This window comes from Trichoderma breve, chromosome 6, assembly GCF_028502605.1.
Source record: "Trichoderma breve strain T069 chromosome 6, whole genome shotgun sequence".
Taxonomy (NCBI): domain Eukaryota; kingdom Fungi; phylum Ascomycota; class Sordariomycetes; order Hypocreales; family Hypocreaceae; genus Trichoderma; species Trichoderma breve.
In genome coordinates, this window is record NC_079237.1 from 3,008,256 (window position 1) to 3,033,801 (window position 25,546).

Sequence of the window (25,546 nt, forward strand, 5' to 3'; positions counted from 1 at the left end):
TTGTATGGGGGCTATGCAGAAGTGAATGACAGGGGTGAACCAACAGATAAAGGCAGAAGGGAGGGGTTGTCAAGCGAAGGAGTGTGCGGCTGAACTCCATACCATCCGATCTGATGGTTGCAAAGAGTATCCAAAAGTGTGACCCGACAGAGTGGGATCATGAAAACGTGGGAAACGGGTCTGCATGGGTCTCACCTCATCGGATCCAACCTCTCTAACATCGGACGCTTATACGCTTTGTGGAGTGTGAATAATTGATTCAATTTATGGACATAAATTGACATCTGCGGGGATCATCAAAAGAAGTGCACAATACCTATCTATGGCTATCATAGGATCAAATCCATGTGACCATCAAAGAGGTGTGCTGAATTGAATAGCGTCTTCCCAGCAGCCACCCAGCTCTATGCAGTTCTGGTAATTGTTAAGACATTCAAGTAAAGGGAACAAACTGCCCAAATTCATCATTATCATAACCTTATTATCTAGATGCAGTTCGTCCAGCAGATAGAGCAGATCTGCTATATATAAATATTATCAAAAGCCCCGTAACGCCAATGCCATGCGAACAAGATGCAGTTTATCCCACCACCTCAAAATCAAACCCCAGTTCGTCAACAATAGCTTCAAACTCAACCTCTTCCTCTCCAAGCTCCTTCTTCTCTTCCTTGGGTGTTTCCGCTGACAGGAACGGTTCTGCATTCCCTTCCACAGCCCTCTCCACCAACTCTGGCCAATAGTCGAACCCATCACGCACTGTAAAGCCGGCCTTGGAGCCTAGGAACAGGCGCCCGAGCTTCGCCCTCGTGCCCTCAACCTTCTCAAGCCGCACCAGTCGATATCCGAGGAAGACAATGGTCTCTTCTTCATAGTATGCCGAGTAGCCCTTTTCTCGGAGGACTTGGAAACGGCCTCCAGCACCGATGTTGACGTTCAAGGTAGGTTCTGGAATGGGCACCTTGACTTCAGCGCCGACACCTGACAAGCGACCGGTTGAATCATTAATTTCCATATTTGTCAGGGTGACGATGTCGGTGATAAAGTAACCTTGGTCGTGGTTACTCCGCAGCAACTCGAATAGCTCTTCGAAATATTCCTTGTTCTTGAGAAGCTCCTTGAACTTCTCGCCCGGCGAATCCATGTGCCATATCCTCGCTACCGTGGCCATCTTCTCGCTATTGTCCTCCTTGGCCCGGTCCACAAACGCCTCGAGAATCTCGTTGAGCGACGCCGATACGCCGGCATCTTTGATGCGACGGGTCCAGAACTTGACATTGCGCACCTGGATGGGCTTCGGGTCGAGATCCGATACAATGTCTCGGGGCAGCTTTGCGCCCGTTCGGTAGGGGATATGGCGTTCGGTGGGAAGGTCTGGGTATTTGACGACGCTGCCGATCAGCTTGTCGCGATACACGCCGGCATCGAGGCGTGGCTGGATGAGCCAGAGAGGTTTCGTCTCGTGAGCGTGGGGCATCGTGTCTGCGGCAAGTTTGGTGTTGCTGTTGGTGGTGTTACAGCTGCTGTTGCTGATATGACGGTGTGTATGTGAGCCGACTGAAGGCAGATGGCGGTTGTGAGACTGCGGATTTATAACAACAGCCGTGGACATTGTAGGAGGAAAAAAGAGAAGCAGGAGACTGGAGTATTAAAGCCAATGGATATAGGTAGAAGCAATAGCGGCAGGTGAGATCTGCTAGGGCTATTTCAGCTGTGCTACTTTGTTTACTTTCTCCAGCAGAGCTAGTAATGCAAGTAATTGGTGTAAAAGAAGTCGGTGAGTCTCGAGCTGGCGGTGAATAATAAATAGTTATTCGAATATTACAGTTCAAGACATTATTTCTAATTAGACTACGTTTATCGCAATCGCCGAGGTTTTCTTCAGAAAGGCTTCGCCGCATCAGTCATATATGGTTGATGGCCTTGAAATGTGGCATGTGACGTCGTTGTTCCTGGAGAGGCCGCCACTTTTGCTAAGTTTAGGCTGCGCCACAAGGTCTAACTTCGCCCTGTGATTCGGTGTGTGCTCGCTGCGCCACATATAGATTGATGCCAGTCATCGAAGCTCTGGAACGAGGCAGCGGCTATTCAAGGGCCGGGGAGGAAGCGTATTCGTGTCTGCTGAGTATTTTATTGGTATTGACAATAGATGCCTTATGTTAAGCAAGTCCCAATAAGAAGAGCAGCAAAGGTAGCAAGGATGTGTGCCTTGATCCAAATGCCAACACCCGACTCTTTTTCAGCGCTTATAAGAGGTATAACTTTGATTCCGCCAGGTACATGCAGCCTCCTCGGACAACCTTTATTCTAGGCTATTCCTTGTCGATTTCAGCAAACTCTCTGATTTACAGTTGGTTTTTCATCGTCACCACCGGCCAACTCTCGCCTGCAAAGGCTTTGGTACTCGTACCTATGTTGGCTAACACAGGATGGCTATGGCCGGCATGGAGTCTCGCGCCACTAGGTCCCATGAGCCAAACCAGCAAAATAGCAACCCAACCAGTTCGTCCCAGAGTCTGCCTGGCGATGGCAGGCCATGAACTTTAGGGCTGGAATGAATTTGGGTGGTACTGTACGTTGGCTTGATATGAATCAGAAGTAGAACTGTAAATTGTGTAAGAAACATGGAGGCACATGCTAACCTTTTAGCATCCTCAGCCACTATAACCATAAGCTCATACAGGGAATCAGCTTCTATATTTATTGTGCACCAGCCACACTTCCTTCGTTGTTGTCAGGCCGTCATCTCTCCCTTTCAGCTCCTTTGTGCCACTCCCAAACTTGACACTTCCATCATCTTGTCTTTACAGTTCGTGAGCTTCGCCTTTGCACATTATAATCCATCGGTTGTGAAATGCCCAGTGAAAAGATCAACCATACCACAACATTCTCGACGCCCAATATTTGACCAAATGGACTCGCGAGAGTCGTCCTTCAAGGGCTTATTCCATCGCGTACGGGGCGCCTTTACACGACAAGGAAGCTCAGAGGGAAGCGGCTTGCAGGTCGTGCAGGACCCAGAAGATGCAGAAATAGAGTATGTTCAGATATCTCGTCCCTTGATATGTTAATTAACGGAGTGAATGCAGCATCGTGGCCGTTCATGGCCTTGGTGGACAAGGCTTTAAATCATGGATCTCGCTTGAGGGCGGCAAGTCCAAATCCTGGTTGGAGGACCTTCTCGCAAAGGATATTCCCAACGCAAGAATCATGACCTATGGCTATATTTCCGATGGAGCCAACTACCGGTATCTCGTACGCAACGTGCTTTATGGCAGGGCCTTGGACTTGGTCAAAGAGCTAGGGAGCCAACGCAGTCGTGATGGGACAAACGAACGACCACTATTCTTCATTGCGCATAGCTTAGGCGGGTGGATCGTCAAGCGCGCTCTCATAATCTCCAGCGAGGCTATAGATGCAGAGCTCAAAGACATTGAGCTGTCGACTTGTGGAGTTGCATTTTTGGGGACCTTGTCTCCTGGGAGACCACTATCGCCAACACCGCTTGCACATGTCATTCGAAGGACGACATCGGGGTTTAATGACCATCCAAGTTCTACTCGCGGGCAATCCATGCAGGCGCATGATATCGAATGGTTGGAAAGTCAGATGGAAGCGTTCAAGGCAATCACAGCGGCCCTGCCGCAGCTCTCCTTTCATGAGACGAAGCGGTCGGAGCATGGGTTTGTCGTCGAACAGCGGCATTCCATGTCTGGCTCAGATGGTGTGCAGATTGGCTTGTCCGCTACTCATTCGGGCTTGATTCAATTTGAGGGTCGCGATGCAAACTACCAGACGTTTGTAGAAAAGTTCCGCGAAATGATACATAAAGCCAAAGAATCCGGGCTATTGGAGACGAAGCGAAAGGCATTTGACCATGTGACGGGTGAGCGCGCAGTTTCACTTTCAAGTCAATAATACTAATGTGGATCTAGATCAACACCTGGAATACCTCTCTGAAGGTTTCGATATTCCATACAGGCTGCCCGGTGACCCGGGCGTCATCATACATAGAAATAGTCTGCTCGAACTCGTCGAGGCGAGCTTCAAACCGTCCCCAGATCGGCAAGCCCTGAACATCAGTATCGCCGGCCTATGGGGAGATGCTGGCGTTGGCAAGACTACTCTTGCTAGGGACTACGCCGAGGTCAACAAGAACGAGCTTTCCTTCGTCTTCTGGATCTGGGCCGAGAGTTGGGATACAGTCGTTACGAGTTATCTGGAGTTTGCCAATAACCTGGTCCAGTACTACTCCAAGAACACTGATCGAACTCGAGTAGAAAACGAACTTGGACTCACAGGAGTCGAAGATATGCTCAAAGTAAAAAGCATTCAACAGTTAGATAGATTGAGAGTCAAGGCTGTGGTCCGAGCCGTCAAAGATTGGTTGATGAGACCTGAAAATGACCGATGGCTCCTCATTTTCGACAATGTTGAACCATCATTCGATATATCCGACTTCATTCCCCTCACGCTCACTGGTAAGATTATCCAGACTTCAAGGGATAGTAGCAACTGTATATGGGGAAAGAAATTGCGTATCGGGCCCATGATGGATGAAGAAGCAGTGGAACTGCTTCGTTCTGCGGCTGGGGTCGAGTCTTTGGGGGCCGACTCAGAAGGTATTTTGAACCATTCCCTCGAGTTATTGAGTCAACTAACGGCTCCATGCAGGCGAAGCAGCGTATAGATTAGTACGGCAGCTCAAATGTCACCCTCAGAGCATAGCCATTGCTGCCTCTACTATCAGCAAAAAGGGACTCGAAATCTCCCAATACCAGAAGGAGCTTGATTCTAATATGCCGCTTCGGATACTAGGTTCCACGCTGGACCAGTCTTCCGTCACAAGAACAGTACTTCGTGTTAGCGCAATGCTTTCATACACAGTCATTCCTGTTGCCTTGTTCAGTCGGCCCAAAGAGCCAAAGCACACGCCTGCACGGTTTACGGATGCTTTTGCGGAAATTAGAGGTGCGTTCTCCTAAGAATACCCCATCACGAACTCATTTTTAATTGATAAACAGCATTTCAAGATGCAAACCGACTTGATGACGTTTTGCAATACCTTTTTGATCAAAACTTCATACAGACCGCTTCTTCTGATTCACCACCACCGTCAGCAACTTCATCGCCCAGCTCACCCTCAGCATCGCAAGACACAAATTCCTCAACAACATCGTTTGAAACTTTTAGACTAGACCCTGCGGCCCGTGAATATGTGCGGGCAACACTCAAAGATGGAGAACAAAAGGAAAACGCATGGCTGGCCTGCAACATCTGCGTAGATGGCATCCGGGAAAAGGAGACAGCTTCGTCGAGTCTACCGGAAATCCACGACTTTGGAAGAATCATGGCTCCCCACGCAAAGACTTGTTATGATGATTGGTCTGGGATTCTAGAACACGATGAGGATGACGTCGCATGGCAGGTATTGGGAAATGTATGCATGACACAAGGTGCGATAGACCAAGCTATTGGTTGCTTTGAACTTTCGCTACGACAAAAATCGAATTTGGATGCTAAAGAAAGGATCGAAACCTCCCTATCTCTTGCATCGCTGCTTCAACAAGCAGGACAACACGAAAAGAGCGCAGAAGTCTTGACGAATATTGACTTGGCGTCTATCGACAAAGCTCTTGGCTTCCGTGTGGCTCTGGCAAAAGTATCAGCCGCTGCTGCCTTGGGGGATTTTGATTATGTCGAGGACCAATATGAAATTATCGAGCACAGGCAAGAGGCAGAGCTTGGTCCAACAGATGCGGCGACTGTGAGCACGGTGCAAAAGCTCGCCTCTACGCTGGAACAGCTGGGGAAGATGGAGGAGGCGCAGGCGTTATATCGTCGGGTATACATCTCCTACCAAAGTATGTTTGGACAGAGCCACCCCATTACCGTTGAAGCTCTCGATGAGCTTGCCCATGTATCCAAAGAGAGCAACGCGATAGACGAAGCCGAGGCGCTCTACAAAAAGTCGCTTGAGATCAAAACCAGGACCCTTGGAGCCGATCATCCTAGCACAGCTCATGCGATGCAGAAGCTGGCCGTTATTGATGATATGCGTTGTCGTTACGAAGATGCCAAGACAAAGTATCAAAAAGCTCTGGATATCATGGCCGCTTCACTGGGCAGAGCTCACCCTCTTTATACAGCTACGATGGAAAATCTAGCATTAAGCTGTCGCTGGCGAGCCCACTCATTGGGAGAGGAAGACGAGACGGGTTCGATTATCTCGTCCGGAACAGATACCCCAACACGAGCTCTTCGTTCGCGAGCCCGACGCCGTTTAACGCTCAACTCGATGAATACCATCACTCAGGCAGGTCACTCAAACAGATACAAAGAAGAAGCCGTGCTTCGGGATGCTTCCCGCCGTCGGGCGTTTGCCGAGGCAGAAAAACTCTACCTCGATGTGCTTGCTATAAAGAAGTCGGCGACTGAACTGTACCGTGAAGGAGAGGCCCTTGAGACGGGATCCAAGTTGCGAGAGATGTATGAGAGTGAGCCATTTTTCGACGATTGTCGGGATGAAAAAGTCTTGGCTTTGATGGGGCTTTTGCGAGAGATGAGAAGGAGAGGGACATTATAAACCTCCACTCTTCTACCACATAACTCTTTGTCTCCATGGCTTTGAGTTTTGAAAAGGAATGTTATTCGCCCATTGTGCCGGCTATAATTGAGATTTTGGGAGTTGAAATCAATAACAAGAAACAGGCCGTGTGGCTCAATGGCAGAGCGTCTGACTACGATTAGTATATCAGGAGGTTGCAGGTTCGACCCCTGTCTCGGTCAATTTTTTGGTCTTGTTTTTTGCAGCTTTGTACGCTAGCTGCTCTGATTAGCCTTTCTCTTTTTTACACCTTTGTTCGTTCGGGCTTGGTTGGTTGCTGTTATGATTTTTTAACGATGGGTTTAGCGAGGTGTTTTTGAGTTTTATTATTTACGATGAGGTCGCGTGGTGTTAGTGTGGCGGGATGGTAGGGTTTGATCTTCATGTGGCGGTTTACTGTGTGATTTCGTCAGGGTTCAGTGGTGTTTTCGGTATAAACGAGCTATGAATTAAGAAGTCTTCTTTTCCCATGAGTAAATACATTCATTCATTCATTCACACATACAGCCAGCTTGTGTTGTATTCATTGGTAGTAGTAATTGTGTAGAGAGACAATATGTGGATGATATCTGGTGTGTTTATATATAAATGTTTCCCAGTCATGTCCATCCTGAGCCGGTCCCAACTCTCCAGCGCCATTTCATATAAAAAAATTCGCATCCCATCAAATAAGACTCGAGAGAAGCTGAATCTCTTCATTTGCATAGCTGCCAAAACAATGATAACAATACTCATTATACCCAACGAGTGACAGAGTTACCAGTTAGCCGCTTCACTTTCCAGCAATTCCCTTACATCCCCACGATAATATAATATATAACCAGCCGTACTCTTATCTCTTCACTGCTGCTGCTGCTGCTGCTCCTCCGGAGGCGGTGGCGGCGGCGGCGCAAAATACGCCTTCCCAGCCTCCACAAGAATCTGCTGATCAATGCGCGCCTGGGTATCGCCGTACTCGACCCTCTTCCACGTCGTGATGCGGGCCTCCTCGGTGTCGACCTCGAAGAGGCGCAGGCGGCGGACGTACCCGTCGTAGCCGGCGTATCCGCCGAAGCCGATGCCGCCGGAGTAGCACATCCACATGGCGGGCACCTTTTGGACGTCGTCGGGCTTCTTCTCCGACAAGAGGGGCAGTTTCTCTTCCCAGCCGGGGAGGAAGGATTTGGTCTCGTCGCCGTGGGAGGAGAGGGAGCAGTAGTCGTTGACGTGGTCGCTAGGGAGATATGATGTTAGTAAAACAAGGGAGTCCGTATGAATTTTCAGTGGTTTAACTTACTGTCCGGCGCTGACCATGACGACGCCCTCGGCAATGAGAGCATCGTGGAATCCAGTGTTAAAGACGGGTGCAGTGACGCCTTCTTTCCATTCTCCCACACGGGGCTTATCCCAATCCGCATACTCGGTAAGTGGAATGTGAATAAAGGCAATGTCCATATGCCGATGGGTATATCCATCATGGTTCTTTTTGAGACTTGCGCTCGTTTTCTTGAACCAGTCAATCTGGTTCGGCTTCACCCAGTCATAGCCGGGGTAGTGACGCTCATCCGGGGAATAAGAGTGTGTGTCGAGGAGATAGATGGTCAAGGCGGAGTGGTCGTTGTGGCCACGGGCCAAGACTTCGATGTAGTAGTTGCCGACGCCGTCGACGTCGACGGGCCCGGCTCGGGATAGGGAGTATGGCAGCGTCTCCATCAAGGCCATCTGGGCTTCGCGCGACATGGACTTTTCGTCGTCATGGTTGCCGAAAATGGCGGCATAGGGTATTTTGCGCTCAATCAGGAGAGAGGCGTATTTATATATGGCCTATAATCCAAGGTCAGCATCTTGACTCTAATGAATCTACACAGTTGGATCAAAGCAGGACAACATACCGAAGGTGCATCAGGGGCTGTATCTCCATTAACCTGGTCGCCGCTCAAGATGACCAAGTCAGGCTTCTCTTCGTCAAGCATCTTGGTAAGGAAATCGAGGGTCCTGGGGTCAGCCTCGCATTTGCCCCCCTTGTAGCCATCTGGGACAGCATCTCGACACTCTCCAACGCCGGTGCTGAGGTGCAAGTCTCCCACTTGCATGATTTTAAACCGTCCATTGTCGGGAATTCTAGGCTTCGGCTTCTTCACCTCATGGGGAGGTCCCCTCCGCACAGTCAGATGTGCGCTAAGGAGATTCCCACCAGTGCCAAGATGCAAAGGTCGTCCAACAATCCCCCATCCGTTGCGCGCCTCAGTTGCGTCGTCGCCAAAGATGACATCGACATCCGTCACAGCAGCATCCGAGTCGCTCGACTTTTTATTTCTAGAGCGCTTCAGCCATATGCCACCCGGCCGGGGTTCCCAGTGCTCGTTCCCGTCAGAGACGTCTCCGGGATTTAGCGATCCGACAGAGACGCCGACGACAACCTCATCTTCAGCCGTCAACTCCTCTTCGTGCTTGCGACGGACGTGGAGGTATGCGCTCGATGTCCACGTCTTGCCCAGGTATAGTTCCTTCTCGATGCGGTGCCACTCGTTGGGGTTCAGTTCGCAGGAGGAAAAGGGCTTGAGGCTGGAGCAGGTCGCAATGGTAATGTCGGTGACTACCAGGCCAGGATGGTGGGAGGGCATGTAGTTGTGGAGAGCATTGGGGAGGACTCTGTAGTTGCGATCGAGGAAGAAGATGATGATTGTGGTGATGAATGCAACGGCGCCCAGCTGCGTGAGCGTGCGAACCTGATGGAAGCAGCTTGTCAGTATTCAAGTCTCAAGTCTCCTGCGCAAGTAGAACGGGCCAGCAGCATACAATACGTCGCGTCATCTTGACTGCAGGCCGGATATCAAACAGTAGGATCGGGTCTCGGGGATGCGCCGCGCAGCAAAGATCTGCTTAGTATCGCATCTTCATGCAAACGAGCATCGTGTAGGTGTTCACAGTCGGGATTCGGATATCAGATCAGATGCCACCTCAGCAATTCGCCGCCGCCGCGCGCACACGCCAGCCAGTGACAAGCCGCTATTCGTACAGCAATACAGCAATTCGAGATCTCTAGGGGAGGACGCTGAAGCTCTGGTCGGTTGCCGAATATCTGGTTCGTTGCAGGTGTCGACTTTTCGATGATAAGGCAATAATTCAACAACTCGATACGCAACGCAGTCAAGGGGTCAATACCGGGAACAGCGAGATGAGCCACCGCAATTGGTCCGAAGCCAAGTCGCCAAGCCGCCCCAGCCAGGGTTCTAGACGGCCTGGCTCCAGCGGGGACTACAGGAGCTGTAGGGAGCTCTGGGCCCTGTAAGTTTGCTAGAGGGGCCCCTAAAAGCCGGCAGCACCAGAGGCAACCAGGCACTAATGCAAGATCTAGCAGCTAGCGAGGCATCGTTGCACGGCACGGGATCGAAGAAGCAAAACTGGCCAATTTGCGGTGAAGGAATCCAACGTCATACTATTATGGCATTGCTAGAGGGATATTACGAGGATGCGTAAGTTGACAGTAATAATGAGGTGAGTTCAGCTGCAGTTGCTATTGCTCAGTTGGGATGAGTTGGTTGGCACTTGGGGGCTGAAAATTGATGTTATAAGGAAGATCCCGGGTAACATATATGGAGAGATGGAAAGGGGAAACAGTGATATTTGGGGGCAGCAATTCCATCATGAACGAGGATATGTAAATAATAATGCAATTAATGGATCAAAATAAAATAATGACTTAAAGAATTCAACAGAAGCAACCATTTATCTCTTTAAAGATGTAAGTTCAAGTTATTTGAGCAGCAGTTCCTGGAGCTTGCAGAGCTCTTTTAAGCTTACTGGTCCGTGCGCATTCCTGGTGCAAATCACGATCCCCAGCCTCGTCCGTCCATTCAGTCTCCGTAATAGCGGCCCAGATCGCGTCTCTTCCCATCTCGACTTTCTCTCTCCTCCCTCTTCGCCGTCTCTCCCCATCGCCCTTTTTCTCTTCTTCTCGCGCCGCTTCCCGGCAAATCACCTCGTTTGATTCCATTTCGACCACGACCGACTTTTCTTCTTCTTCCGCTCCCTCAGCCTTCAATTCGTTCCGCCACCGCGACCGCGACATTCTTTTTCAAACTCTCCGACTTTTTTTTCTCCACAATGGCCGATTACACTGCCCTCAAGGTGCCGGAGCTGAAGAAGCTCCTGGCGGAAAAGAAGCTGCCGCAGACGGGCAACAAGGCCGACCTCATTGCGCGCCTGCAGGAGGACGACAAGAAGAACGCTACCGCGTCAGCACCCAAAGCCGACAAGCCTGGTATGTAGCTGTTGCGCCCTTCCGTTTCCTTGCCGCAAATCATCACCACAGTCACCATCACGTTGAGCTGGAACGCGCGAAGCAGGGAAAACTACGTTGAGCATTGGATGGGACAACGAATGCTAACAAAGACCCGCCCCCAGCTGAGTCCAAGGAGGACGAAATCAACTATAGCGACGATGAACCCTCTGCCGCCTCAAAACCTGAGAAGGAACAGGCAGCCAAGCCCGCAGAGAAGCCCGCCGCAGAACCCGCCGCCGCAGCTGCTGCTCCGACAGACAAGGACGAGGCCAAGCCCGCCGAGGAATCCGGCGACAAGGGCGCCGACGAGCCAGCAGAGGCCAAGGAGCCCGCGCCGTCGTTTGCCATCGGGCTCTCGTCCACCACCGCCGACGAGGAGCTTAGGAAGCGCGTCGAGCGGGCCAAGCGCTTCGGCACCGAGCTCGACGACGAGACTAAGAAGCTGGCCGAGCGGGCGAAGCGCTTCGGCGTCGACGACTCGGAGCTGGCCACCGGGCTCGACTCCGCGCTGCCCGAGAGGCCGCTGAAGCGTGGCCGTGACCGCAAAGAGGGCGACGGCAACAGGCCCGGCAAGCGACGCAACCAGGACCGCAGGGAGCAGCAGCCCTCGGGCAACGAGAGACGCAGCGGCCGCAACAAGGGCAATCAGAACCAGGGCGGCAAGGGCTCCGGCAAGCCCAAGTTCAGCAGCATCATAGAGGATCCTGCTGAGAAGGCAAAGGCCGAGAAGCGAGCTGCCCGATTTGCTGCAGCGTAAGAAAGACAAAAAGTCAGCCGCAACGTTTTTGCTGTGGTATTTTTGGGAAAAGGGGGGAAAAGAGAAATATCTGGAGATGAAATTCTATCTTTGTAATGAGAAGGTCTTTTTTGGGAGGGACGAAATGGGAATGTATATCATATGAGAGCGCTTTTTCTAATAAGAGGCTAAAACGGCGTTGTTCGGTTTTGAAAGCTACATTGTAATGCTTGGGAGTAAATTCGCTGTGTGATAATGCTGCTGCTTCTGTGATGCTTCTGTTGCTGCTTGGACCCTTGTATTGAAGTATGTAGTGATTGCGATGATTACGTTGGCCGTATTCACAGGATACCTTACGAAGACGCAATTCGGCTTTGACCAACGGTACTCTCCTCAAACGACAAGGAACAAAAAATCCCTTGATCCATAAACGGCCCTTCTCCCAAACAGACCCAGCAGTGACAGCTTCATCTCATCACCGCAGCATTCACATAGGAAACAAGTGCCCTTTTTCACATGCAGCAAGAAAGAGAAAAAAAGACGCACATCTCCAACAACAAAAACCACAAAACACCTTTATCCTCCTCCCCTATGCGTAACATCCTCCTCCCTTATGCGTAACATAAAAGGGAACAAGGGAACAAACGCCATCACAATCACATATACTAAAACCCGTGATCTCCGCTCCATGCCCACATCCTAGCTCCCATCACACATATCACACACTCCCCGCTCGCCGAAAAAGACACGAAAAAATGGCCTCACGGGAAGATGAGATCCTCCGGGCACCACACTCTCTGGCTTATCTATTTCGCTCCAATGTGATGTATCGTCTAATCAAAGAGTACTCGTAAATAGTTATATGACTAGGGGGGAAGCAAGGCGGTACTACTGCTACTTTCGTACTTGCGTACGGGTACTACGGGTACGGGAAGTCAATCTTAGTCCGTGAAGCTAGCTTGCAGAGATTTTTTGCGAGATATCATATTTCTACTATTCCCACATCCGTTTCAGTTGGACGGTAGTGGGCTTTGGTCTCGCTGAATAAGAGGCCAAGCTTACGCGCCGGGCAATGCAGGCGAGATGGATGTCGCTAGTCGCACTGGCAGCTGGAAGTGGGTTTTGACAGAAGGACCAATAGCAGCGAGGAATATCTTGGTGAGGCCATCTGGTCTAGAAGATGCTGGCTATCAGACTAAGAAGGATATTCTCGGGGAGAAGCATCAAAAGTGTTAGGAGCAGTCAAGCCAACGGAGTAAAGCACGGGAATATGAAGGGGGAGAAAGGGGGATGACTGCTCGGTTTCTCCTCAGCTGAGCCACAGACATGAGGTTGTATCGTCGACATGATGGTGATTCGTTGCCAGACGTCAACACCACTTTCGACTTAGACCGAGATGAGAGAGAAAGCCCGAGTGCGCCCTTTCTAGCTCATTCTCGAGCATGCCCAGGCTCATATCAGATATCTGCAGGTCAAGGGACGGTTGGCCAATATGACAACAGACTAAGCTGATTGTCCGAGACATCCAACATAAAGAAGAGTCGTGCCAGAAATATGCAGAAGGGGGGGCAAAGAATAGGTAGTTTACATGTAGTCAGATATCAGCTGCTGCGTCAATCAGTCAACAGAGGCCAATCACTCGGCATCCGGGCAGCCCTTTCAACTCCGCCACCAACATGATGTGTCATACGGATGGACCAACAGGAGGTTCAACAAAAGATCCATCCCAAGTCGCCGTGAGAAGTCGTCTGGGACCAACGCGCTAATCCCGCATTTCGAGTAAGAAAAGCTGCTTCCACTGGTAATCAAGCGCCCCAACCACACCAAGGAATCTAGCGGCTCGCTCGGTCGTCGATTTTGGAGGTGAGACGAGCAGAGAGCAGAGATTTCACCTCGGCGAGCCAACGTCCGTGCCTTGTTCCCCACGTGTGTAGACCCAGTCGGCAGCCATGATTCAGTGCAGAAGAGGCAGAAGGCCCAAGGAGTGGTTGGATGGCGTTGGACAGTGAGGCACTTCTCGTCACGTTACTTGGAGACGTCGAAATCCGGGAGCCAATGGCATGCCGGAAACCCTTGTTGAGCTAAAGCGAGATGGGGTCCTCGCCTGGCGTCTTGCGCACTTTGATATTGATCGATGGGCAAATAGGGTGTGAAGGTTTGGAAGGGCAGGGGCCATGGCCTGATTCGCTAGCCGTGCTGTGAGAGAGTTGTGGTTTCAATAGCAGCATACGATACACGCAAGAACAGGTATATGCCTCTTCGGTAATGTGCCGTGTTAGTAAACAATGCCGGCGATATTATGCCTTGACAAGCCGACACCGGTCAGCCCAAGTCCAGAATGCCTTGTCTCGGTCCCGAGAGCGACTCTTGCAATGCATTGATCCATGTTTGGACAACAAAAGACAAAGAAAGACAACGAGACACGTCATGAAGGTCCATGAATGCAATGGCTGCATACGATGGCAAAGATGGCAATTCTGTGCCTCCAAAATGTCGTCAGCAAAAGCGCCGGCCTTGGATCTGGCGATTTGACATCAGCCACAGGCCACCAGCCCCACCAGGCCAACTGCGGGAGCGGCCACAGCGGGACGTGCCACGTCACAAGCCTCACTTTGTTCCCAGCTGTGGCCAAGTGTGGCGAAGCACCGTCAATGCGTGTCGATATTATTAGACCGGTTGCCTCCGTCCCATCTTGATGTCGGCTTTGGCATTTCGTTTTCGTTTTCCAGATATGCAAGAGATGCAATGCGATGCCAACAAACAGTCGGTCGGTGACTGATAGACATGGCCAGCTCATCCAGGTCGCCACTAGCTTTCCATGCCCTGAATGCAGCTTTCAGCTCCGTTGTGCACCCCGAGCTGTTGGGCCAAGGCATACACAAAGCACGGCTTTTGGAGAATGACTGTCCCGACATCTGCCGCATGCTTAGCGTTCGGGATCAGGGCGTGCGGATGCAGGGAGAGCAAAGGAAGACCTGTTGCTATTATTGTATTCTTGTACCACGCCGTCTTGATTTGCTCATCATATTGGCCATCATGGATCAAGTGCTCCGTACTCTGCCGGGCTTTGATCAGCAAAATGGGTACGGAAAATCATCACGAGGCCCAACCCGGCAAGCTGTCCGACTTCTCAAGGATTCCAGTTGAGGTTTTGTAATGGCGATATAATCAATTTGTGTTGCAAAACGGCTGAGGCATGTTGTGTAATTAGCATGCTGGGGTACGTTCCTTGTTTGCTAGTGATGTTGAGAACGAGGCGTTCTGGTTATCGGGGGTATCCTGGCGAGCAGGGGACGGGAAAGCATTCAGTTGGGTCGAGCAAAGTGATTGGAAGAAAATCAAAAATAGTAGCCAATGGCAGCGCAGAAGCAGCCGCCCTTCTCCTCAAATATTGACGAATCGCCTCTTTTGCCAGGTTCAAAAAGTACTTGACAATATGTACACACTCGCTGAGGCCGTGCGTTTGATGAGAGAAAGTGGACAAAGTGAGCCTCCAAAGCCGGATGCCCACTTGGAGTGAAGACCCTGGTCATCCTTGCTTCCGCGGTGTGATAGTGGTGGTGCGACAATTTGCGGCTGGCCTCCGGGATTATCTGTAGTGCAACAACGGTCTAATATGTGACAATATCGGAAATGACAAGGGAAAAAAAGAAGAGGAAAAAAAAAACTTGCACTTCTGCTAGCAATTATTCCCCTTTGCCGAAGGGCTGGTCGAAAAGCACGGAGATAGGGCAGCAAATGCATGGTGATCTGCTAGCAGCCATACCTTGTAGTGCTAATGCTCCCCAGCTGGTTACATGCAGACGGAAGATGCATCAGAGGCCCATGCAGGAGCATCTCTCAAACCTGAATAACGGCCGACATCTGTCCGTCTAGGCGTTCATCTGGAGAGCATTGGATACGGGCGTAGGATTCAGTGCTACCACCGCACAATATCCAGGCCTCGCTGGTTGGTGTCTCTCGGGCAACGGGATGACTGTTGCCCGTGCGTGGATGCAAGAGTGTGTGAGGAGAGGCGTGGAGCGTGGATGCAGGTGTTTTTGGATGCTCGCCAATTGAACGAAGGGATTCATCTCCCAGATCCAGACAAACAGACGCGCTATTCGTGCCTAGCAGACGGCCAGAGTTAGCATGTATGTAGGTCTAGTTAGTTAGTACGCGGACAGGCTCTCAAGCTATTATTACATACCAACCAGCGCATGGAGATGACAGGAAGAGGCGAGATGGAACCAGATGGATCTATGCGGGGCAGATGGAGAGACACTGAAGCTTGACATGTGCAAGTTGATGTGCGTGTCCTGTAGCGAGAAGGACGAGTCGATGCAAGTCTTCCTTAGTAGGTGCGATGCTGGTAGTACTAGCAAAAAAGTGCGGAGTAATACCTGGGCCAATGTACCTTCTCATCAAATCAATACGATGGATGCAAGTGCTAACTAACTTACGCCCTCCTTCGCCAGCTACAGATACCGAGCAAACTAACAAATTAACAGGCAGCACCCTTTGGAGCCTGCACACCACCCCGTTGGCTCTCACCCTCCATGGCCTGCAAAATTTGACGCCCACCGATGCCGTCCAGTAGGAGAAGGTGGATAAGCTAACGGCGCAGATCGTGCGGAATGCTGAGACATGCAGACACCTCGTCCTCTGGATCGACCTGTCGGAGTCGACAGAAATGAGACATACATGGCCAGGCAAGACATGTCTCAGACATGCATACAGCCTCTAGCAGTCTAGCAGACGACACCCGGCTGTGGCTGATGCCTCTTCCTAAACGGGCGTAAGCTCGGCGACCACGCCCAGCTGCCTCTCAGTCTCGCGTGCCGGGATATTGGGGGAGGAAGACATGGGAGATGGCGAGAGCGAGAGGGAGTGAAGGATGCCATGTGGCCGCCAACAACAATAGCAACAACGCCTCTCCATGTTGATAATGACGGTGACGATGATGATGATGATGGCACGACGACGACAACAACGGCCACGACGACGGCACTTGGCCTTGAGCAAAGCGACCGAGATGGGGGCATGTGGCCGTCAGTCTGGCTGCCTACTCCGCCTCAGCCTGGACGTACGTCCAATATGCTGCCAATTGCGCGCGACGGCTAGCCTGGCAGCGACGACGACATCGCGCGCCAATGAGTCCCTCGCACGCTGGATTCCCTCGGCCTAGTCCTCGCCGCTGGGCGCCTCCAGGAACCATGGCAGCCTTTCATCTTCAACGGCGAGGCCAAGCGGAGACCTCAGACCCTCGGCCGCCCCACCGCTTGCTGGGGATTTGTGATGCTTGGACTGCCAGGAACAGACGCTGTGGCCAGCCCTCGTGCCCAATCGCCGCCTCGCCCTGCCCGGCCTGGCTCTGACGAGATTCCATAGGACCACGGCCGTGCTTTTCATGCGCATGGCATGGCGGCGCAGCTGCATCTGCATCTGCAGTAGCAGCAGCGCAGTGCCACTGATCTCCCCAAGCTTCCGGGACCCTAGCATGGCAAGCATGGACACAGACTGGCCATCGCACTGCCTCCGATCGGCCACAATTGACCGCCGCCCAAGCCCGTACAGTGGCCAGGAGGACAGCATGCCATCATCTGCTTTGAGAATCTTTGCCGTCTGCAGTAGACGTGGACAGTGACAGCAGAGCATGCCTCTCCACAGGCACCACTCCAAGGCTTTCCCAAGCAGTCGTGTCAACCACTCACGATGCCCAAACCGGAGGCCTTCATCGCCTAAAGAAGCATGACACCCATGAGATGCCAATGATCGTGTCTACAAAGGCTGCTGTGCTCTTCCCTCCACTCCAAGCAGCCTCATCCACCTGCTTTCCCCGCCTCTCTCTCAGTCTTGTCAACAACCAAGTCTCGTTGGTTTATTCTCAGTCCCGACCACCGGGCCTCGTTTCGCCACTCCACACCTACTCGTGCTTCTTTGCCACGCTTGTATTCGCAAAGGGACCAATCGATCCCCAGCTGGCAAAATCCTTTCTCAACTCGACATCCCCCTGTCGTTTGCTCCAAGCCAAGGGCTCTCTCGGCCTGGCTCAGTCAATTTTAACCTACTCACAAGCGCTCTCTCAGCAGCACTAAGCTACTCCGTACCTAGTTCAGCTTATTCCCGTCTCGGGCTGCATCCCCACTCCTCCGGTCCTCTCAGTCTGCCGGTTCTTTTATACTACCGGCACTCCATCGTTACATTGTTCCCTTTTCGTGCACAATAATTTCTTTTTTCCCTTCCTCGTTTATTTCTTGAAATAGCCACTTACCTTCGCTTTGGACCCCTCGACGGAAGTTTCTTTGCCTGCTCCGGAGCTCTTCGACAAGACTCCCTCGTAATCTGCTTTCATTACCGGATTTGGCTGTACCTTATCGTGTGCCAGCAGCTCTGCTAATAGCCAAGCTTTGACCTGAGCTCGCGGCCAACAAGGTGAGCAGGCTCCTTTCTATTAATTAATTACTGATGGGTCGAACTATTACCTGTGCTCTTTCCCAGCACCTCAATTACTACATAGTAGTTACGTTGCATCTGCTGACATCTGTGCAAGACCAATTCTTGACGTGAAATACTCTTTGAACAAAGTATGCATCTCTATACATCATAAGAGGCATGTTTGGAATACTACAAACATCCCACGAGGTTGGAACAGTATGGCATCCCCCAAGGCGGGATATGGATTACCAGTCAGGCCATCCGATGGCTTGCGAAGGCGGCCCGAAGACTCGAAACCATTGAGTGGCATTCCCAAGTCTACCTCCAGGACGAGCGAGAGAGAAACGGATATCCCGAGACTGGTAAAACAAGACTCATCACAGCCGCGTGCGGCTAGTCGAGTCCCCCTTCCATCTTCAACACGTCGCCCCTCTGCTACTACACAGCAATCCGTCCCAAAGATTGTTCCAGATCGGCAATCAAAGTCATGGGGCTCGGCCACGAGCTCCTCTGGCTACTCACGATCCCATACACAAACCGAATCAGGTTCCTCCTCTTCCAGCCGGTCATTTGATAGTAGCTCAAAGCTGGGACAAAATGTGCCGAGACGGAAGAAGCCTTCTCTATCGCCCGAGGTAGGCACTCTGCCTAGTGGCTCTCCCGGTCCAGGTCCCATTTCCCCCAAGGGTCAACCGCAGGTAATGATGGATTCGGCACTGGGGATTCAGTTCAATCGAAACATAACGGCCAGTCCAAGCACCATTCAAAGAGAAGAGCCTGCTTCGAAGCCGGTCGGTCAGTCTCCCGTCATCTACCCTGAGCTAGATCGGTATCGTCATTACGATCGAGCGCACAATGCTTTGAATAGGCAGGGCCCGGACATGCCTTACCGCTTGGCTACACATGACCTTCCACCGCCAACTCCTGGGAGTCTGCTCTTCTCTGCCAACAGCAGTCAGGTTAGCGCCATCAGTGGTAGCCCTTCTACCAGATTTTCTGCATCGCCTGGTCCGGGGCCATACAGCCGAGACACAACGCCAACCTCAATATCATCTCAGTCCCCTGGCCTCGTTATTCCCAGCCGCGGCTTCCCATTGGCAAAGATTCGACAGCACAGCCCCGCCTTTACTCGCCCACCTGTTACCCGACGAAGGACGGGGAGTATATCAAATGAGGTTGATATTATAAGCGTTGATCCCCACGGCCTTGCTGCGGTCCGAGAGTCGTTGACTTCCTCGTCATCAAGCTCTACTGTTAAGGCCGGCATCAACCCAAAGAAAGAAAGAAGAGGTGGAAAAAACTTCGCAGCACCGCCGCAAAGTCCCCCTCCACGGAAGTCATCGCAGAAATTCCTTTCAAGCGAAGATGAAGAAGAGCTATCTCCCAGACAAAAACGCAGACCAGAGGCCCAGTCGATGAATATCTCATCCCCGCCAAAATCTGCACTCCCATTTCGCAACTATCAATCACCTTCGCCGCAGGCTATGCCCCCACGCCGGCCCAGTCGAGAGGGTACCTCTGACCTCAAGTCCCAGTTGTATACCATTCCAGTCATCCAAAGTAGCTTGGCACTCAGGGCGATCAATTCAGAAAGACGTGATAGTGAGACTACAATGTCTCCTCCACCTCCGCTTTCAACTATGCAGACCAACAAGAGTGCATCAACATCGAATCTACTCACGTCTGAGCAACCTACCTCATCAGGCAAACTGACGAGCAGGAGAAAGCTTAGCGTGTCTGGCCCACTTGTGTCTGGCCCATCTCGACCGACTGCTAATACGCCGTCCCCAAATATCAAGAGCTCTGGCCCTCGTTTCCCGTTCTTTGGGCGCAGAAAAGCTTCTTCAGAGAACGCGCCCACTGAAAAGGACAAGAAAGACAAACAGAAAGTATCTCGAAAGGGTCCGGCAGCTGGCACTGGTCATGAAGGGTATGGACGACTTGGTGCTGTTCGGCGGCGAAGCGGAGTCATTGCCAATCCTCAAAAATCCAATGAGAGCCTTGTCAGTGGCGACTCTTTCCTGGCTGACCGCATCAATCCTGTCGTGATTGCTGGAGGAGCTGTTGTTGAGAACCGAAACGCCAGTGCAGAGCTCACTAGGACAGAGAGCAATATGAGCTTCACAACAAACGAACGTCCAAGCATTGATTCAATAGCCAACTCAACTACATCTTCCATTTCAAGGGATGTGCCTGGAACAGGACTTTGGCCCTCGGCTATTCCCCGTGGGCAGAATTACACGAATGCTCGAAGGCCATCTGACAGCGACGCTAGCAGTGTGGCTATGGGTTCTACTCTAGCATTTAGACGATCCGTTCAGCGGTTGAAGTCATTTCCAGATGACCCTCTACAACTGCCACGACCAATCAACACCAGTGGCGTGATTACATCGCCCATGACTAGCTTTGATACAAGCATCATGTCTGATGAATCTTCCATCTTCAATCTTCAGCAACAGCCTTCTCATGAAATTGCCAATCCTCATCCGGCACCCAAGAAGCTCAAGAAAAAACCTCGGTCTCCGAGGAAATGGAACTTTTTCAGTAGATCGAACAACCAGGCCAAGCCAGATAAGGCGAGCGAGCCGGTTGCCGTCACTGTACAGCCAGTGGAGAAGAAGCCAGTGGCTTTTTACACCATTATGGATTCACCTGAGCAAGAATTAGCCCAGCCTGTAGACCTCAAGGAGATTTTGCGTGAGGCAGATGCCTACGCGCGCTCACCTGCCAAGATAAATACCCCTGAGTTGCAGGTAGAGGAAGCCCAGTCGTTTGTCACCTCACGAATGCAGCCTTCGGCGAACATTCTACCACAGCCTCTCTCACCAGTACAAGACTACTTTTCTGTGGCCGACGAGCCAGCTGTTTCTCGTACGGAAGGAATACCTCCTGCAGCAGTAACACTGAGCTCTGGGAGACCTAGTCGCTTGGCACAGGTGGGAAGGATACCGCAGGTGGTGAGCAACCGTCAAGAAGGGCCCTCTCCCCGCAGTTTCTCTCGGCCTTTTATGGGAAATGAGCAACTTTCTTTGCATATACCCAAAACACGCGGCCCAGGCTTGAATACCAGGATGCCCAATTTTTCAAAACCATCTCCGATCCCGGATACCAGCGGTGGTGACGGATCAACGACGGATGCGGGCACTGAATTTTCCTTCTTCAGTGAACCCAGGTCACGTCTATCTCCCGAGCCTACAACTACACAAGAATTCCTCGCCTTTTCTCCCCCTCGAAAGGATTCTGACTGTACAACGAGCTCGACTGAATCTTGTGTTTCATACAATTATGCAGAGGCAACTGCTGTTATTCCTAAGCCTGACGACCCACCTGCGGATGATGAGGTCTGGGATGAATATGACGATCTTCTGGGAGAAGACAACGTTAAAGCTCGGCAGTCTACCACGTCTTCCAGGGGTATTCCATTCCATCTCGAAACCTACCAAGTGAGGCTGGCAAGAGAGAAGCCTCTCGAATCTCTCGAATCTCCAACAATCGTCACTGATAACCGTAAGCTGTCAACCATTTCAGATGCGCCGACAGCTTCCACTACCTTCAGTGCCGATATGACGGAGAGAATTCGAAAGGCCTTTCAGCCCCATCCTAGCCCTACGGTGCCGTCACCTGTGCCAGAGGTCGCAGAACAGAACAATGGCCGGCATTCTAGGAAGCCTAGCGCCGCTGAAACCATGCGTCACAGCATCGCCTCTTCCCGCAAGTCTAGGCAGTCTGGCTCGTCTACCTCTTCTGAAGAATGGACGCCCCTGGCCCAGGTGAACCTTCGTGTAGGTTCCATGACCGTCTCCAAGTGGCTTAGCTTTGGCCAAGTTCTCTTCAGCGACATTCGACATGGACTGGGTCGGGGTCAAGACTCTGTCGAGCGCCCATCAGTTCTCGTCATTGACGGGCTTGGTAATGACGATTGGTCATTTTATGCCGCGGAAACATACTCGGCTGCCCAATTCTTCAACCTCTCTCCGCGAGCCCCTTTGCCTACACCCGATGCAGAAAGCTCGGCATCGCGCTATCCCCTAAGCCCACCCAACCATCGTCAAGTACAATATTTTTCCCACCTCGATGAGTTTCCCTTTGCTTCGAATACTTTCAACTGTGTTGTCTATCGATTCCCGGCGGCTGCTCCGGAATCTCACTATGAGAATATCCTTTCTGAAGCCCGCCGTGTTCTCAAGCCGGGCGGATATCTTGAGTTGTCTATTCTTGATGTTGATCTCAACAATATGGGTAACCGCGGGCGCCGTACCATTCGTCAGCTCAAGGAACGCATACATGAAACATCACCAGAGACGAATTTGGCGTCTACTGCTGATTTAATCGTGCGCCTCCTGGGCAAGAGCGGCTTTTCAACTATCAAGGCTGCCCGCGTTGGCGTTCCGGTTGCAAGCTCAATCACGTCCTCCGATGACAATTCAAAGGGCAAAGGTTTAGCTGAGAAGAAGGCGAAAAAGTTGTCCAAAGATCAGCCTAGCTTGGCGGAAATGATGCGAGATCAAAGTCCAAACGCAGACGAGGGCATTACCAACATGGTATCCCGAGTTGGACGCTGGTGGTATTCTCGATGCTATGAGAACGGAATCACCCATTCTTCCGGAAAAAGCAGCATCTGGAACGACAAGGCCTTGCTCAGGGAATGCGAAGAACTGGGCACCAGTCTCAAGCTGATGGTCTGCAGTGCCCGTGCGCCTTAGACGATCAACAATATCTAATCATATCCCGCTCAATGCCGTATAACCTGGTTTATATCTATTTCTTATTACTCTATTTTTGTTTCATTATATCTTTCCTTTTCTCATACCTTCCTACTGGCACTTGGAAGCAACGATACTGGAAAAAATTCTCAAGATTGGAAGACATGGCGCAAGCCAATCCTCAAGACTGGATCTTTAACGAGCATGATTCGACCTTCTTTTATCTTCTCTTTCTTTTCATCTTTATTTCCATCTTTTTTTCTCAGTATCCGAAGGGTTGGGTCCTTAATAACGCAAACCCGAGACTTCCCCCCTCCCTTCAACGAATGAGTCGCGAACAGCATATATACGATGGCTGTTGAGCCTCTGTTTAGCGTGCGCTGCATTTAAGTCATACTGCTCGTTTCCTCATTTTCCATCTCTTTCACTTTTGTATCACGCCGCCGGACGGAGGACTAGTTGCCGGACACAAGACCGATTTTACTCTGGAAGAATTTTTTTCTCATTTCAAATATGGCATTTGGGGTTAAATATTAATGGAGATGGCTCGCTCCCTTTGAGGGCACTGAAGCAGACGCAATGGCAGGCCGGCGCACTCTGCGGATGTCTCTTTGGAAGGGTAACTCTCGACATATCTGAGATTGCAAACGAGAGGAAGAGCGCAAGGGGAGGATTTCATATGAAGGGGGAGAAAAAGTGGGATTTGTTTGGTTTTTTGCTGCTTTTTTATGAGCGATTATGACGACGATGACGATAAACATGAATACCTTTTTTTCTTTTCTTGTAGCGTTGTATATAGAGATACCCGCCAACAATTGGTAGAAATTTGAGAGTGAGAATGTTTTTGGCTGGGACTTGAACTTTTTTTACATTGCAAAAATAGCGAGCGGAAGGCTTTTTTGACTTGTTTCTATTTTGAAGAATGATATGTTTTGTGTTTTGAAGCTTTGAAAACAGTTTGAAATTGGCATTTGTGATTCTGAGGCAAATATGACTGACTTGCCTCATCTTGAAGATTTATTCTTTGCTATTGAGAGTAGAATAAATGAGTTCTATATAGGGTCTCTATGGCCTGTATATCTCAAAGGTCCTTGACCTGTTTATCAACCTCTAGTAAAATATCCATCTGGTAAATATGTAAATGACACAATATATACAAGAAATTGCCGACACATCATCTAAGGTCAGATGCCGATTTCACTCTTGGGCCTCTGGCTCTTCAGGGGCTTCTTGGACCGGCACCTCAGAAACAGGCCATCGCCGCAGTACAGCCACAAAGCCTCCGCCTGCAACACGCTCGCCTACTCTTGGCCGCATCACCTGTACCGGTTTATTGTTGCCGTCTTCGCCCTGCTGCGCTCTCGGCACTACCGTTTTTACGTCCCAGTGTCTTCCGCCAGAGCTGTCGTGTACACCGCCATCTGATGCAGTGGTAGAATACAGTTCAATGACCTTTTCCATGCGCACAGGCTGTTTCGTCTCGTTGGACCAGGCTTGGAAATCGGCGATTTGACTAATGGAGGGCTTGAAGAGGATGAGAAGGCCATTGGGATGCAAGGCCTCGATTACACGTTCGGCGTTTTCGTGCGCTGATGGGAGGTCGAGAATGGCGCGTGAGAGAAAAGGCTGTCCACCCGTTTGCTCAAGACGCTGATTTATAAACTCGTCTACCGAAGTGACGTGGAAATCGACAGAAGGCAAGTACTGCGCACGGCGAAAGTTGCGAACGAGCTTGTATGCAGCGCGAGCATGCTTCGAGTTACGATCGAGAGTGTGCAAGACTGCGCGACGGGAAGAAGCATATCCGTCGAGAGCAGCTTGTTCCTCGGGAGAGATTTCTAGACAGCCTCTTGAAGTGGCGAAATCGTAGCGAGCCTTGAAGGGGGAGGAGATGAGGATTTGTCGAAGAGTAGGTGGTAGAGGCGGATTTGCTGCGTGTAGGGCACGAGCGAGGTGGAGGGTGAGGCTGCCCATGCCTGTGCCGGCTTCGAAGATTTCGAATGGAGGAGCTTCATCGTCTTGGTCGTCTTCGCCGGGACGGGAGGGATTGAGGTCGAGAAGAGAGACGATTGTGTTGGCGTCGTTGGGATAGATCTGCAATTGTTCAGCTAACTCAAATCTACCAGCTTACTCAAATTTATGGAGGAATATTTACCGGCGTGGCAAGACGCTCGCTGTTAATGATGTAGCTTGCAAGAGACGGTTCATGCAGAACCACGGAATTGCCAGCGCTATCGCGGACCACATCGAGAATGCGACGGCCGATCAGCTCAGACCCCGGGATGGAAGCGCCATACGAAAGCCTCACGCGGGAGTCTGACTTCAAGGGAGCCGAGAGATGCCATTTTGCGTGCTTGGCTCCATGCTGGCGGAGGAAAAGGACGTCGTACTCTGTGAGGAAAAAAGAAGAGGTTTGTTTGTCTGTGTCTTATTTTGTTCGGGAAGCTGGTTCGAGAAGCTCCGGAGGCGTACCTTGAATTGTGCGATTCGACGAGGAGTAGAAGCGACGAAGGGTCTTGCTACTGCTGTTAATGATATGGAGTTGCTGGAGATGTTTGGAGCTCAATTGGCCGCGGAGCAGCAACATGTCGGCGGTTTGGTGGATTGGGGAAAAAATGTTACTGCTGATAGCGGTCGTAATGGCGATGAGGTCACTGGCAAGGTTTGCGCCGGTGATACCTCGGAATGGGGATTCCCGAGATGGATTGATTCCTCAACGATTGTTATAATTCTAGCACTTGTAGGCGGTAAATACCAATTAATATAATGTTTTAATACCTGATATGATTTAATGAATCAATATTTACAACGAACGTAGTATA

At 51.0% G+C, this 25,546-nt stretch overlaps 7 protein-coding genes across 7 annotated transcripts; 4 read left to right on the forward strand and 3 right to left on the reverse strand.

Annotated features, from left to right (window-relative positions):
• Positions 1-580: 580 nt before the first annotated feature.
• Positions 581-1,609, reverse strand: T069G_09826 (uncharacterized protein; the record flags this gene model as incomplete). Its single annotated transcript, XM_056177036.1, has 1 exon — positions 581-1,609. The coding sequence occupies one exon, from the start codon at positions 1,607-1,609 to the stop codon at positions 581-583; it is 1,029 nt and encodes a 342-aa protein (XP_056025514.1).
• A 1,300-nt stretch (positions 1,610-2,909) lies between these two features.
• On the forward strand, positions 2,910-6,583 carry T069G_09827 (tetratricopeptide repeat domain-containing protein; the record flags this gene model as incomplete). Its single annotated transcript, XM_056177037.1, has 5 exons — positions 2,910-3,034; positions 3,087-3,883; positions 3,960-4,619; positions 4,672-4,968; positions 5,022-6,583. The coding sequence occupies 5 exons, from the start codon at positions 2,910-2,912 to the stop codon at positions 6,581-6,583; spliced, it is 3,441 nt and encodes a 1,146-aa protein (XP_056025515.1).
• Positions 6,584-7,444: 861 nt separating this feature from the next.
• Positions 7,445-9,397, reverse strand: T069G_09828 (calcineurin-like phosphoesterase domain-containing protein; the record flags this gene model as incomplete). The annotated part of the gene is made up of 4 exons (XM_056177038.1): positions 7,445-7,817; positions 7,881-8,407; positions 8,476-9,312; positions 9,383-9,397. The coding sequence occupies 4 exons, from the start codon at positions 9,395-9,397 to the stop codon at positions 7,445-7,447; spliced, it is 1,752 nt and encodes a 583-aa protein (XP_056025516.1).
• A 1,293-nt stretch (positions 9,398-10,690) lies between these two features.
• Positions 10,691-11,625, forward strand: T069G_09829 (SAP domain-containing protein; the record flags this gene model as incomplete). Its single annotated transcript, XM_056177039.1, has 2 exons — positions 10,691-10,847; positions 10,991-11,625. The coding sequence occupies 2 exons, from the start codon at positions 10,691-10,693 to the stop codon at positions 11,623-11,625; spliced, it is 792 nt and encodes a 263-aa protein (XP_056025517.1).
• A 4,860-nt stretch (positions 11,626-16,485) lies between these two features.
• On the forward strand, positions 16,486-16,974 carry T069G_09830 (uncharacterized protein; the record flags this gene model as incomplete). Its single annotated transcript, XM_056177040.1, has 2 exons — positions 16,486-16,669; positions 16,772-16,974. 2 exons carry the CDS (start codon positions 16,486-16,488, stop codon positions 16,972-16,974), a joined length of 387 nt encoding a protein of 128 aa, XP_056025518.1.
• Positions 16,975-18,239: 1,265 nt separating this feature from the next.
• Positions 18,240-22,724, forward strand: T069G_09831 (uncharacterized protein; the record flags this gene model as incomplete). The annotated part of the gene is made up of 6 exons (XM_056177041.1): positions 18,240-18,850; positions 18,890-18,980; positions 19,080-20,774; positions 20,838-21,040; positions 21,134-22,585; positions 22,637-22,724. The coding sequence occupies 6 exons, from the start codon at positions 18,240-18,242 to the stop codon at positions 22,722-22,724; spliced, it is 4,140 nt and encodes a 1,379-aa protein (XP_056025519.1).
• Positions 22,725-23,921: 1,197 nt separating this feature from the next.
• T069G_09832 (uncharacterized protein) lies at positions 23,922-25,311 on the reverse strand (the record flags this gene model as incomplete). The annotated part of the gene is made up of 4 exons (XM_056177042.1): positions 23,922-24,126; positions 24,166-24,818; positions 24,880-25,115; positions 25,197-25,311. The coding sequence occupies 4 exons, from the start codon at positions 25,309-25,311 to the stop codon at positions 23,922-23,924; spliced, it is 1,209 nt and encodes a 402-aa protein (XP_056025520.1).
• Between the last annotated feature and the right edge of the window lie 235 nt (positions 25,312-25,546).